Source organism: Pristiophorus japonicus, chromosome 11 (genome assembly GCF_044704955.1).
Source record: "Pristiophorus japonicus isolate sPriJap1 chromosome 11, sPriJap1.hap1, whole genome shotgun sequence".
Lineage (NCBI taxonomy): Eukaryota > Metazoa > Chordata > Chondrichthyes > Pristiophoridae > Pristiophorus > Pristiophorus japonicus.
In genome coordinates, this window is record NC_091987.1 from 109,443,202 (window position 1) to 109,457,880 (window position 14,679).

Sequence of the window (14,679 nt, forward strand, 5' to 3'; positions counted from 1 at the left end):
AGATTGGTGTGCAAAATCAAAGTGCATGGTATCGGGGGTAATGTACTGGCATGGATAGAGAACTGGTTGGCAGACAGGAAGCAGAGGGTCGGGATAAACGGGTCCTTTTCAGAATGGCAGGCAGTGACTAGTGGAATGCCGCAGGGCTCAGTGCTGGGACCCCAGCTCTTTACAATATACATTAACGATTTAGATGAAGGAATAGAGTGTAATATCTTCAAGTTTGCAGATGACACTAAACTGGGTGGCGTTGTGAGTTGTGAGGAGGATGCCAAGAGGCTGCAGGCTGACTTGGATAGGTTAGGTATGTGGGCAAATGCATAGCAGGTGCAGTATAATGTGGATAAATGTGAGGCTATCCATTTTGGGGGCAAAAACACGAAGACAGAATATTATCTGAATGGCGGCAGATTAGGAAAAGGGGAGGTGCAACGAGACCTGGGTGTCATGGTTCATCAGTCACTGAAAGTGGGCATGCAGGTACAGCAGGCGGTAAAGAAGGCAAATGGTATGTTGGCCTTCATAGCTAGGGGATTTGAGTATAGGAGCAGGGAGGTCTTAATGCAGTTGTACAGGGCCTTAGTGAGGCCTCACCTGGAATATTGTGTTCAGTTTTGGTCTCCTAGTCTGGGGAAGGACGTTCTTGCTATTGAGGGAGTGCAGCGAAGGTTCACCAGACTAATTCCAGGGATGGCTGGGCTGTCATATGAGGAGAGACTGGATCAATTGAGCCTTTATTCACTGGAGTTTAGAAGGATGAGAGGGGATCTCATAGAAACGTGTAATATTCTGACGGGACTGAACAGGTTAGATGCAGGAAGAATGTTCCCGATGTTGGGGAAGTCCAGAACCAGGGGACATAGTCTTAGGATAAGGGATAGGCCATTTAGGACTCAGATGAGGAGAAACCTCTTCACTCAGAGAGTTGTTAACCTGTGGAATTCCCTGCCACAGAGAGTTGTTGAGGTCAGTTAATTGGATATATTCAAGAGGGAGTTAGATATGGCCCTTACGGCTAAAGGGATCAAGGGGTATGGAGAGAAAGCAGGAAAGGGGTACTGAAGGAATGATCAGCCATGATCTCATTGAATGCCGGTGCAGGCACGAGGGGCAGAATGGCCTACTCCTGCATCTATTTTCTATGTTTCTATCTGGTCTTGTGTAATGAGACAGGATTAATAAACAATCTCCTAGTAAAGGATCCCCTTGTAGTGAGTGATCATCGCATTATTGAATTTCAAATTCAGATGGAGGGTGAGAAAGTTGGATATCTAACCAGCATACTAAGCTTAAATAAAGGAGACTATGAAGGCATGAGGGCAGAGTTGGCTAAAGTGGACTGGGAAAATAGATTAAAATGTAGGACGGTTGATAAACAGTGGTGTACATATAAGAAGATATTTCACAACTCTCAAAAAAAATACATTCCAGTGAGGACGAAAGAGTGTAAGAGAAAAGATAGTCATCCGTGGCGAACTAAAGAAATGAAGGACAGTATCCAATTAAAAAGAAGGGCATACAAAGTGGCCAAAACTAGTGGGAGGACAGAAGATTGGAAAGCTTTTAAAAGCCAGCAAAGAATGACTAAAAAAATGATTAAGAAAGGGAAGATAGACTATGAAAGTAAATTAGCACAAAATATAAAAACAGAAAGCAAGAGTTTCTATTTGTATATAAAAAGGAAAAGATTGGCTAAAGTAAATGTTGGTCCCTTAGAGGACGAGACCAGGGAATTAGTAATGGGGAACATGGAGATGGCAGAAACTCTGAACAAATATTTTGTATCAGTCTTTACAGTAGAGGACACTAATAATATTCCAACAGTGGATAGTCAAGGGACTATAAGGAGTGGTACTCAGTAAGATAATGGGACTAAAGGCAGATAAATCCCCTGGACCTGATGGCTTGCATCCTAGGGTCTTAAGAGAAGTAGCGGCAGGGATTGCTGATGCATTGGTTGTAATTTACCAAAATTCCCTGGATTCTGGGGAGGTCCCAGCAGATTGGAAAACTGCAAATGTAACTGCAAAAGCAGGAAACTATAGATCAGTTAGCCTAACATCTGTGGTTGGGAAAATGTTGGAGTCCATTATTAAAGAAGCAGTAGCAGGACATTTGGATAAGCAAAATTCGTTCAGGCAGAGTCAGCATGGATTTATGAAGTGGAAGTCATATTTGACAAAGTTGATAGAATTCTTTGAGGATGTAATGAACAGGGTGGATAAAGGGGAACCAGTGGATGTGGTGTATTTGGACTTCCAGAAGGAATTTGAAAAGGTGCTACATAAAAGGTTGCTGCACAAGATAAAAGATCATGGGGTTGGGGTAATATATTAGCATCGATAGAGGGTTGGCTAACTAACTGAAAACAGAGAGTTAGGATAAATGGTTCATTCTTTGGTTGGCAACCAGTAACTAGTGGGGTGCCACACGGATCAGTGCTGGGACCCCAATTATTTACAATCTATATCAATGACTTGGAAGAAGGGACTGGTTGTAACATAGCCAAGTTTGCTGACGATACAAAGTTGGGAGGAAAAGCAATGTGTGAGGAGGACACAAAAAATCTGCAAAAGGACATAGACAGGCTAAGTGAGTGGGCAAAAATTTGGCAGATGGAGTATAATGTTGAAAAGTATGAGGTCATGCACTTTGGCAGAAAAAAAATCAAAGAGCAAGTTATTATTTAAATGGAGAAAGATTGCAAAGTGCTGCAGTAGAGCAGGACCTGGAGGTACTTGTACATGAAACACAAAAGGATAGTATGCAGGTATAGCAAGTGATCAGGAAGGCCAATGGAATCTTGGCCTTTATTGCAAAGGGGATGGAGTATAAAAGCAGGGAAGTTTTGCTACAGCTATACAGGTATTGGAGAGGCCACACCTGGAATACTGTGTGCAGTTTTGGTTTCCATATTTACAAAAGGATATACTTGCTTTGGAGGCAGTTCAGAGAAGGTTCACTAGATTGATTCCGGAGATGAGGGGGTTGACTTTTGAGGAAAGGTTGAGTAGGTTGGGCCTCTACTCATTGGAATTCAGAAGAATGAGAGGTGATCTTATTGAAACGTATAAGATTATGAGGGGGCTTGACAAGGTGGATGCAAACAGGATGTTTCCACTGATGGGGGTGACTAGAACTACAGGGCATAATCTTAGAATAAGGGGCCGCTCATTTAAAACAGAGATTGAGGAGAAATTTCTTCTCTCAGAGGTTTGTAAATCTGTGGAATTCGCTGCCTCAGAGAGCTATGGAAGCTGGGACATTGAATAAATTTAAGACAGAAATAGACAGTTTCTTAAACTATAAGGGGATAAGGGGTTATGGGGAGCGACGGGGAAGTGGAGTTGAGTCCATGATCAGATCCGCCATGATCTTATTGAATGGCAGAGCAGGCTCGAGGGATCATATGGCCTGCTCCTGTTCCTACTTCTTATGTAACTCTTAGGCATCCTGGCCGGACTCTCTGGCCCTCCCTTGTTAAATTGCTTTGCCTTGCTTTAGCTGTCCCCCACCTTCAATAGATTCCTTAACACCGACCTCTTCGACCTCACCATAACTCTCCAAATTTCTGTTTACGTCCAAATTATCTTCTTTTCGTGTGAACCTTTAATGTAGCAAAACATTAGGACATTGGTATCTTAGTAAGTGTAAGTTATTGTTGCTGATTTTAGCACAGCTGCTTGTTAAGCTGGAGTGAATGTTTTCCCCGCACCAACCTGTGGTGGTGAGGCTAATTGTAGTATCTTTCATGCTACATAAGACAAAGATTAGGGTTGATTCCAGTATCTGTGCAGCTTTGAGCTATATACTGGATACATTTGCTGTGCCACTGGGGATCGTTCCTCCTCTACTTTTAAAGATTTAATATTACACAGAGTAAAGCAAAACAACCAGAAATTACATTTATATGGTACTCTTAAAACAGTTTTAAGTTAGCACAGTGATGGTTATGAAATCGAGGGTAGCACTGTGGAGGTAACGCCGGGTATCATCAGCATATATCGGAAAGACAACCCATGCTCATGGATAATGGTCCCAAGAGTAGGTACACAGGTGAGGAATAGGAGAGGGTCAAGGATGGAACCTTGGGCAACACCAGAGGTGACTGTGCAGGCATGGAAGGAGATGCTATTGCAGGATGTTTTGGATTCGGTAGAATGGGTAGTTACAGAAGCAGCACGAGGACAAAATCATGAAATCAACCACACAGAAAAGAGGAGGATGGCATGGTCGACTGGATCAAAAGTGGCAGAGGGTTAGAGGCGAATTCGGAGGCATAACATTTTGCAGTCACAATCATATAGAATGTCATTGGTGACTCTAAACAGCGTGGTCTCAGTGCTGTGTGTAATAGACACCAGATTGAAGAGCTTGGAATAGGAAATGCTGGGAATCAAGTTAGGTGATGATAGCACATTCCAGATCTTTAGAAAGAAAGGGTAGGTTGGAAAAAACAATAAAGTTAGAGCCAGTTAATTCTGATTAAATTATTCCAAGAAGAAAAAAATAAGCCATTAAATGCAGTGAAAAAAAGGCTGTAACTATTTATAATACCAAAGTTCTGATTGGTTCCCCTTGGAGGGCAAGACCAAATTTCCGATCGGTCCCCTTGGAGGACAAGACACACTTAGCATGTGTCTGGAATATGTAATTAGATCCTGCCTGCCTGAGTAATCAAGTACATTGCAATGTGTAATATGATCCATTCATTGTGACAGCCAACTCCAGAACTCAACAGTGCTTACATTACTGCAAACAGGCAGAGCTCATCACCCTGGGTTAGGAGCACTCACCCTTATGAGTTCAGCATCAAACAAGGAATTACAGATGCGTGCAATAAGGGTACAGCAGTTATCATGGGTGACTTTAATCTACATATAGATTGGGCTAACCAAACTGGTAGCAATACGGTGGAGGAGGATTTCCTGGAGTGCATTAGGGATGGTTCTCGAGACCAATATGTCGAGAAACCAACTAGAGGGCTGGCCATCCTAGACTGGGTGATGTGTAATGAGAAAGGACTAATTAGCAATCTTGCTGTGCGAGGCCCCTTGGGGAAGAGTGACCATAATATGGTAGAATTCTTTATTAAGATGGAGAGTGACACAGTTAATTCAGAGACTAGAGTCTTGAACTTAAGGAAAGGTAACTTCGATGGCATGAGGCGTGAATTGGCTAGAATAGATTGGCAAATGATACTTAAAGGGTTGACGGCGGATAGGTAATGGCAAACATTTAAAGATCGCATGGATGAACTTCAACAATTGTATATCCCTGTCTGGAGTAAAAATAAAACGGAGAAGGTGACTCAACCGTGGGTAACAAGGGAAATTAAGGATAGTGTTAGATCCAAGAAAGAGGCATATAAATTGGCCAGAAAAAGCAGCAAACCTGAGGACTGGGAAAAATTTTGAATTCTAGGGGACCAAGGTCTAGAGAAGGAGGAACTGCAGGATATCCTTATTAGGCGTGAAATTGTGTTCGGGAAATTGTTAGGATTGAAGACCTATAAATCCCCGGGGCCTGATAGTCTGCATCCCATGGTACTTAAGGATATGGCCCTGCAAATAGTAGATACATTGATGGTCATTTTCCAACAGTCTATTGACTCTGGATCAGTTCCTATGGACTGCAGGGTAGCTAATGTAACCCCACTTTTTAAATAAGGAGGGAGAGAGAAAATGGGTAATTATAGACCTGACATCAATAGTGGGGAAAATGTTGGAATCAATTATTAAAGATGAAATAGCAACGCATTTGGAAAGCAGTGACAGGATCGGTCCACGTCAGCATGGATTTATGAAAGGGAAATCATGCTTGACAAATCTTTTAGAATTTTTTGAGGATGTAACTAGTGGAGTGGACGAGGGAGAACCAGTGGATGTGATGTATTTGGACTTTCAAAAGGCTTTTGACAAGGTCCCACACAAGAAATTGGTGTACAAAATTAAAGTACATGGTATTGGGGGTAATGTACTGACGTGGATAGGGAACTGATTGGCAGACAGGAAGCAGAGAGTCGGGATAAATGGGTCCTTTTCAGAATGGCAGGCAGTGACTAGTGGGATGCCGCAGGGCTCAATGCTGGGAGCCCAGCTATTTACAATATACATTAATGATTTAGATGAAGGAATTGAGTGTAATATCTACAAGTTTGCGGATGACACTAAGCTGGGAGGTGGTGTGAGCTGTGAGGAGGATGCTAAGAGCCTGCAGGTTGACATGGACAGGTTAGGTGAGTGGGCAAATGCATGGCAGATGCAGTATAATGTATATAAATGTGAGGTTATCCACTTTGGTGGAAAAAACACAAAGGCAGAATATTATCTGGATGGCGGCAGATTTAAAAAAGGGGAGGTGCAATGAGACCTGGGTGTCATGGTCCATCAGTCATTGAAAGTTGGCACGCAGGTACAGCAGGCGATGAAGAAGGCAAATGGTATGTTGGCCTTCATAGCTAGGGGATTTGAGTATAGGAGCAGGGAGTTCGTACTGCAGTTGTACAGGGCCTTGGTGAGGCCTCACCTGGAATATTGTGTTCAGTTTTGGTCTCCTAATCTGAGGAAGGACATTCTTGCTATTGAGGGAGTGCAGCGAAGGTTCACCAGACTGATTCCCGGGATGGCAGGATTGACATATGAGGAGAGACTGGATCGACTGGGCCTGTATTCACTGGAATTTAGAAGGATGAGAGGGGATCTCATAGAAACATATAAAATTCTGACGGGACTGGACAGGTTAGATGTTGGAAGAATGTTCCCGATGTTGGGGAAGTCCAGAACCAGGGGACATAGTCTCAGGATAAGCCATTTAAGACTGAGATGAGGAGAAACTTCTTCACTCAGAGGGTTGTTAACCTGTGGAATTCCCTACTGCAGAGAGTTGTTGATGCCAGTTCATTGGATCTATTCAAGAGGGAGTTAGATATGGCCCCTACAGTTAAAGGGATCAAGGAGTATGGAAAGCAGGAAAGGGGTACTGAGGTGAATGATCAGCCATGATCTTATTGAATGGTGGTGCAGGCTTGAAGAGTCAAATGGCCTACTCCTGCATCTATTTTCTATGTTTCTATGTTTTAGAAAGGAAGGGGTGACGTCATGGAGAGTTTGTAACATGAGGATGTGAATTTTATAATCAAGGTGTTGGCGGACAATGTTCCCCCTCATACAAAAGCAAAGTACTGTGGATGCTTGAAATCGGAAATAAAAACAGAAAGTGTTGGAAATACTCGCGTCAGTCAGCATTGGTGGAGAGAGAAACAGAGTTAACATTTCGGGTCGATCACCTTTCGTCACCTTTCCCGCTCCACCGGTGCTGCCTGACCTGCTAAGTATTTGCAGCACTTTCTGTTTTTACTTCAATGTTCCCTGTAATTTTTGGGGGGTGCGTGGTCCCTTTAATGGGCTGCATAGAACCTGCAGCCAGCTGCGCAGCCGTGCACCTAATCGAGTACAGGGTGATGAGTGATTGGGACTTGCTGCGTTTTAATCATCATCATCATAGGAGGTCCCTCGAACGAGGATGACTTGCTTCCACGCCAAAAGGAATGAGTTCGCAGATGTTTCAATGCAGGACCCAATATTCTAGTCCTGAACTCGAGGAGTAGAAAATACCTGTGCCTGGCTTTTTTTTTTTAACATGCAGTAATTATACGAGAAGCAGAGTTTTGGATGTGCTCAAGTTCTGAGGGTGGAATATGGGAAGCTGGCCAGGAGAACATTGGAATAGTCGGGTCCAGCAAATAACACGTAAAATATAATGTCATGCATGTTGTAGGACTAACACTGAATTCATTTTTAAAAATTCATTTATTTATTGCCCATCCGTAGTTACCTTTGAGAGGGTGGTAGTGAGCTGCCTTCTTGAACCACTGCAGCTTGGGGGACTAGGGCTAACATGAAACAGATGTAAAAGGGGTGTAGGTGGAAGACCATGATCCAGGCCAGAGGGCCAGAGAATGTGATTTATCTTTCCATCTGGATCACGTGCTTGCTCTCACCCCACCCCCCTTTTTTAGACCTGAATTACGTTCTTACCCCCTCCCCACTGTTCTCACCGTGCCCCCCCCCAACTCAAGAAGTTTCTGACCTTCTCTCCCTGAATTCCTGATCTTCCCCCTCCCCCAGCTCCTGACCTGCTCCCCCCACTCTGATCTCCTCTCTCTCCCCCCTCCGAGCACTTCTCTCTCTCCCCTTCGATCCCGTCTCCTCTCCCCCCCGCCATCTCCTCTCTCCCCTTCGATCCCCTCTCCTCTCCCCCCTCTCTCTTTCACCTCCTCCAATCTTCTCTCTCTCTCCCCACTTCGATCCTCTCCTCTCTCCTCTCCAATTTCCTCTCTCTCTTTCTTCCCCTTTGATCCTTTTTCTCTCTCCCCCTTCGATCCTCTCTCTCTCTCTCTCTCTCCCTTCAATCCTCTCTCTCTCTCTCTCCCTGCCCCCACCCCGGTCACCAATCCGATCCCTGGACCTTCTCTGCATGGAGTGGCAGTGGTTGCCACCGCTGCACCGTTTTGTATGGCACGTAAGCAACCGGATTGAGTGCGCATGTGCAGAACCAAACAAGCGGGCATGTGCAGAGAGAGCCAAAAATGCATTGCAAATAATCACACTGGAAAAAAAAACTTTTGCAGTCTGTATAACCATTAATGCTAAATGGAGAAAGATCCACAAATTTTACAATAATGTATTTTACAAAAATGGAAATGTCCTACCATAATTGTGCTCTTTAGAATTCTAAGTTTGTGCAATTTTTCATTGATGACTGGATTGTCGCATCTCTTTACGAAGGACCTCTTGAAATCTTGTTTGGTGGAAAGGCGATGCTCTCCTAAAGGAGACACACTGGCATTTTCCAGTGCCTTGTATAAATCCTGCAAAGAGTCACCTGTTTCCTCTGGTGTGGGTTCTGGTAAAGAATTAAATTCAATAAGTGAACGACTGAGAATAGCGTTCTCACTTCATAAAGTATCCGATATAATCCTGGTTTGAATGAAAAGAGCGACTTGAATGCTGAATGAGCTTACTGACTTCAATTAAACTAGTATCTCTCGGCTTGGTGATGTCAGAAAACAACATCGAGCATGGAAAATCTATTTAAAAACTGAACTGACTTCTATTCATTTTTTTGTCTGGATCACGTGATTTGACCGAGGAATGATAATTTTGCAGTTAAATTCAAAACAAACAAGCTAATTCAGAATCTCACGAGCCAAAGAGGAACCAACTATGTTAGCCGAAGAATTATTCAAACAATTGATAGAAAATACTACTTTCAGTTGTCACTAACAAAGCCTTGACAAACTGTCCCAACACTTTATAGCACACTTTTGTCAGTTCTTTTAAAAAAAAAACAAATCCCAGTTACTGCCATGATGACTGCTCCACTCCTGAGCAACTCCTTTAGCTTGGCGACTCATCGAATCAATGATTACTGATGCTGCTAAAGGTTTAGTATTTTTCAGTGTGATCTGATAACTTCATTGGTGAAGTGTGAACCCCCAGAGGACTGCAAACCCAAGACCTATTCTTGACCTTATTTTCATTGTTTCTCAGTGAGACAAATTTGTGGAATACAACATAAACAGTCATATTGGATTGGGCCAGTCACAACCCCAAACAAGACCCTCTGTTGGCTGATATGAAGTTACATTAGCAAAAGCAAATTCATTCAGCAAAAGCAAATCATTATGATACTGCGAAGGCAACACCAGTTTGGAATGGGGACAGGCAGGGGATGAAGAGAGGATCTCGAAAGCAATGCCATAACAACATAAGAAATAGGAGCAGGAGTAAACCATTCGGGCCCTCGAGCCTGCTCCGCCATTTAATAAGTTCATGGCTGATCTGATCTTGGGCTCAGCTCCACTTCCCTGCCCGCTCCACATAACCCTTCACTCCCTTATCATTCAAAAATCTATCTCCACCTTAAATATATTCAGTGACCAAGCCTCCACAGCTCTCTGGAGCAGAGAATTCCACAGATTTATGACTCTTTGAGAGAAGAAAGTTCTCCTCATCTCAGTTCTAAATGGGTGACCCCTTATTCTTAAACTATGTCCCCTAGTTCTAGATTCCCCCATGTGGAAACATCCTTTCTACATCTACCTTGTTGAGTACCCTCAGTATCTTATATGTTTCAATAAGATCACCTCTCATTCTTCTAAACTTCAACAAGTATAGGTCCAAACTGCTCAACCTTTCTTTATAAGTCAACCCCTTCATTTCAGGAATCAACCTAGTGAACCTTCTCTGAACTGCCTCCAATGCAATTTTATCTCTCCTTAAATAAGGAGACCAAACTGTACGCAGTACTCTAGGTGTGGCTTCACCAATACCCTGTACAGTTGTAGCAAGAGTTCTCTGCTTTTATATTCCATCCCCCTTGCAATAAAGGCCAACATTCCATTGCCTTCCTGATTACTTGCTGTACCTGCATACTAACTTTTTGTGTTTCATGCACAAGGACCCCCAGGTCCCTCTGTACTGCAGCATTTTGTAATCTCTCTCCATTTAAATAATAATTTGCTTTTTTATTTTTCCTGCCAAAGTGGATAACCTCACATTTACCACATTATACTCCATCTGCCAAATGTTTGCCCACTCACTTAGCCTGTCTATATCCCTTTGCAGATTTTTTGTGTCCTCACAATTTGCTTTCTACCCATCTTTGTATCATCAGCAAACTTGGCTACATTACACTCGGTCCCTTCATCCAAGTCATTAATATAGATTGTAAATAGTTGAGGCCCTAGCACTGATCCCTGTGACACTCTACTTTTACTGTTTGCCAACCGGAAAATTACCCATTTATCCCGACTCTCTGTTTTCTGTTAATTACCCAATCCTCAATCCATGCTAATATATTACCAACTGTACAATGTTACTTTCTCTAAGGTCACTAGTTTACTTAGCCGAGGAACAGTGATCGGCACCGGAGTCATACCTAGTTAACATAATTGGCAGCCAACCCAGAAGACCATTGGAGATAGTTTAAAGTAATAAAGCAATTTAGAAAAAAAAATCATAGCATACAAGTCACGAATGTTGTCTAAAGAAAACAATGGATGAGGGTATGAGTAGGAATGGCCAGAGAGAAAATAACAGGGTAGTATTTAGCACCAAGATAACATGAAGTAGGAAAAAAGTGACAGTATGTGGTAACAACTGCAGCATATGATGTCTTCAGAGTCTTTAAGTACCCATTTACTCTTAGCCAAGATTTGATTGTGAGCTGGTATCACAGTTTTTAACTACCCTGCAGTATTGAGATCACTATCCAAGACTGGAAAAGATGCTGATTCCCTTTGAACAAATAACGCAGCTGAAGGCTGATAGGATGCATATGTCATGGAAATTGATTTTTTTTCGGACTCATCAGCTAACATGATGGATCTTCAGCAGGTTGGTTTATCACCAGTATAACGGGTAATTTCTTTTCTCTGCTGTGTGTGTCGGGGGAAACAGAAGAAGCAAAACTACTTATTCAAAGTAATTCTCACCTGAAAGAGTACTGATCTCCTTTAAAATTATATCAAAGAATGCTCAATATCTAGTGATAGGATATTGTAACAGTAACAAATACCATGAATTTGATTTGATAGCAACAACAATTTGCATTATATATTGCCTTAAATGTAGAAAAACAACCCACGGCGCTTCACAAAATTGTAATCAGACAAAAATGGATGGCAAGCCAAAAGAGATATTGGCCCTGAAATTCCAATGTCCCGGGTCCATACGAAGTTCCTATGCACTGAAAACCGGCTTTTCCAATCTGTCAAGTTTCTGGCTTGACAGATCTCACGTATATCGGGAGCAAGGACACTTGCAGGGCAGGATTTCCGATATTTGTGAATATCTTGCCCTGCAAATGTCCTTTAAAATCTTGTGCCTGAAAAAGCAGGCGTATAGCCTACTTTTACAGGCGCAAGTGTTTAAAAATACATAAAAACATTAAAATTAAATTAAATAAACACATATGAAAACATACCTTATTGTTAAAAACCCTCCCCACTATGGTAAGTTTATTTTAAGACATTTTTTAAAAAGTCAGGAAAATATTATTTTTTTTAATAAGAACTTTAATTTAAATGATTCTTAAATATGTTGTGTATTTTTCTATTTTTTATTGATTTTTTGTGTGTTGGTGGGGGGGGGGGTTCTCATTCATAATAATGGGAACTCCAACTTACGGAGTTTCTATTATTATGAATGAGAAAATACTGTACCTTGATTGGCTGCCCAGAGCCATGTGACTACAGCTCCAGCCCTGCGCACGTCCTGATGTGCACATGCTCCAATGCGTAGGAGTGAAGGCCTCAGGCTCGGAAGTTCGCGCGGGCGCAGCAGCAACAGGTAAGTGCACAGTTTTTTTACCTTTTTTCTTTAGTTTGCCCACGGGTAGACTATCGGAATTTCAGGCCCATGAGGTGGGGTGACTAAAAACGGTCAAAGAGGTAGTTTTAAGGAGGAGAGGGAGGTGAAAAGGTGGAGGAATTTAGGGAGGAAATTCCAGAGCATGGGTCTTAGATGGCTGAATGCGTGGCCACTAATGATGCAGAGAAGGGATGGAGGGATGCAGAAGAGAGCAGAGTCAGAGGAAATTGTTCTAGGAGATTGTGCGGCTGGTTACAGGGAGGGGAAAGGCCATAAAGGATTTTAAACACAAGGATGATAATTTTAAATTGGAGGCACTTAAGTTGGGACCCGGAGCTAAAGTAGGACAGCAAGGACAGAAATGATTGGTGAGCTGGACTTGGTGTGGGATAGGATACAGACAGCAATGTTTTGGTTGAACTGTGGCAAAGAGACATTGGGATAGTAGAGTCTGAAGATGAATGAAAGTTTCAAGAGCAGATGAGCTGAAGTGAAGCAGAAGTGGGTAGGCTGTAGAGTTGGAAGGCGGCAGTCTTTGTGAGGGAGAGGATATGGCAGCGAGTCTGGTTCAAGCCGACACAAAGGCCAGGAAATGAGTGTGAAGAGTATAGGGTTTGTGGTGGGGGCCAAAGACAATGGCTTGATGGACTTCAGGGAGCAAATATGGGAGTACATACCAGGGGAAATGAGCAGGGTGGGAGAGAATAAAGGTTTTACTGGGGACAAAGGGATCAAAGGTCGAGGTGAGGGAATGGTTGCACAGATCGGCAACCTTTGTAAATATTGCTAAAATTTCTCCAGGAGTAGATGAAGGCATTTCTGGCTTCTAATTAAACTCCTCATCCTGGATACCATATTGAACACACTTTAAAAGGCAACATGGAAAACTGCAAATGCCAATCATTAGTGTCTAGTAAGAACCTTTTGAAATCCATGTTGACTATTCATAATTATATTTTTGGCTTCTAGATGTTCTATTTTCTCCTTTAGTGAGGGATTCTATTATTTGTCCTACCACCGATGTTAAACTGACTGGTCTATAGTTCCCTGGATATATTCTATCTCCCTTTTTAAATATAGGTATTATGTTAACTATCCGTCAGTCCTCTGGCACTACACATTTTTTTAATGAATTCTTAAATATGTGTAGTAATGCCTCTGCTATATTTTGCCTACATTCTTTCATAATGCGTGGATGTAATCCATCCGGAGCAGGGTTTGTTTCCTCTACGTTTGACTAGGTTATTTAATATATCACCTTTTTTATTTTAAATGCAGTTATTTCATTACTAATCTCATGATCCAATATGATGTCCACCTTTTCTATCCCCCTGGTAAATACTGAGGCAAAGTAATTACTTAATATTTTTTCCATCTCTCTATCGCTGCCTGTGGTATTATCCTGTCCATCCCTCAGTGGCCCTATTCCCATCCTGACCTTCCTTTTTTTATTGATGTACCTGTAAAATATTTTACTATTTTGTTTGATGTTTCTTGATAATTAATTTCATAGTTCCTCGTTGCCTTCGTAATTGTTTTTTTGACTTCTCTCCTAATCTTGTATTTTCCCTTATCATGCTCTCCCCTGCTGTCCATGTACTTCATGGATGCCTCTTTACTTACCCTCAATTTCTCCCTTATGGCTTTATTCATCCATGGTGTCTCATTAGCTAGTTCTTGTTTTTTAGCGGAATATATTTTTCCTGGACTCTGTTGAACACCGTTTTAAATGTTTCCCATTGCTGTTCCGCATCATTGTTTTCCAATATTGTTGTCCATTTTATTTTCTCAAGTTCTATTCTCAGTCCCTCAAAATCAGTTTGTCTCCAATCTATTACTCTGTCCTTCATCATACTTACATCCTTCTCAATTATTATTTTAAAGCATATTAAGGTCACTATTGCCTAGATGTTCCCCTACTTTTACTTCTCTTATCTGCTCTGGTTCATTCCCCAATACTGGATCCAAAAGCGAATCCTCCCTTGTTGGGCTTTTTACATATTGGGTTAGAAAGGGGTCCTGTACGCATTATCGGAAATCCATTCCCTTAACCTCTTCTGTCCAATAAATCAAATAGTGAATCAAGAAATCAAATGGGAAATTCAGAAGAAACCTCTTTACCCAGAGAGTGATGTAAATGTGGAACTTGCTATCACAGGGGGTAGTTGAAACAAATAGTATAGATGCATTTAAGTGAAGGCTAGCTAAGCATATGAGGGAGAAGGGTATAGAGGGTTATACTGATAGTTAGATGAGGAAAGATGGGAGGAGGCTCGAGTGGAGCATAAACGGCTGCATGGAC

The 14,679-nt window shown here is 42.1% G+C and overlaps 1 protein-coding gene across 1 annotated transcript in view; it reads right to left on the minus strand.

Annotated features, from left to right (window-relative positions):
* Nucleotides 1-14,679, minus strand: part of cnksr2a (connector enhancer of kinase suppressor of Ras 2a) — a 799,210-nt gene that overhangs the window by 5,784 nt on the left and 778,747 nt on the right. The window contains exon 20 of the mRNA XM_070893873.1: nt 8,714-8,907. Coding sequence (XP_070749974.1) covers nt 8,714-8,907 — 194 coding nt within the window. The remainder of the gene's footprint in view (nt 1-8,713; nt 8,908-14,679) is intronic.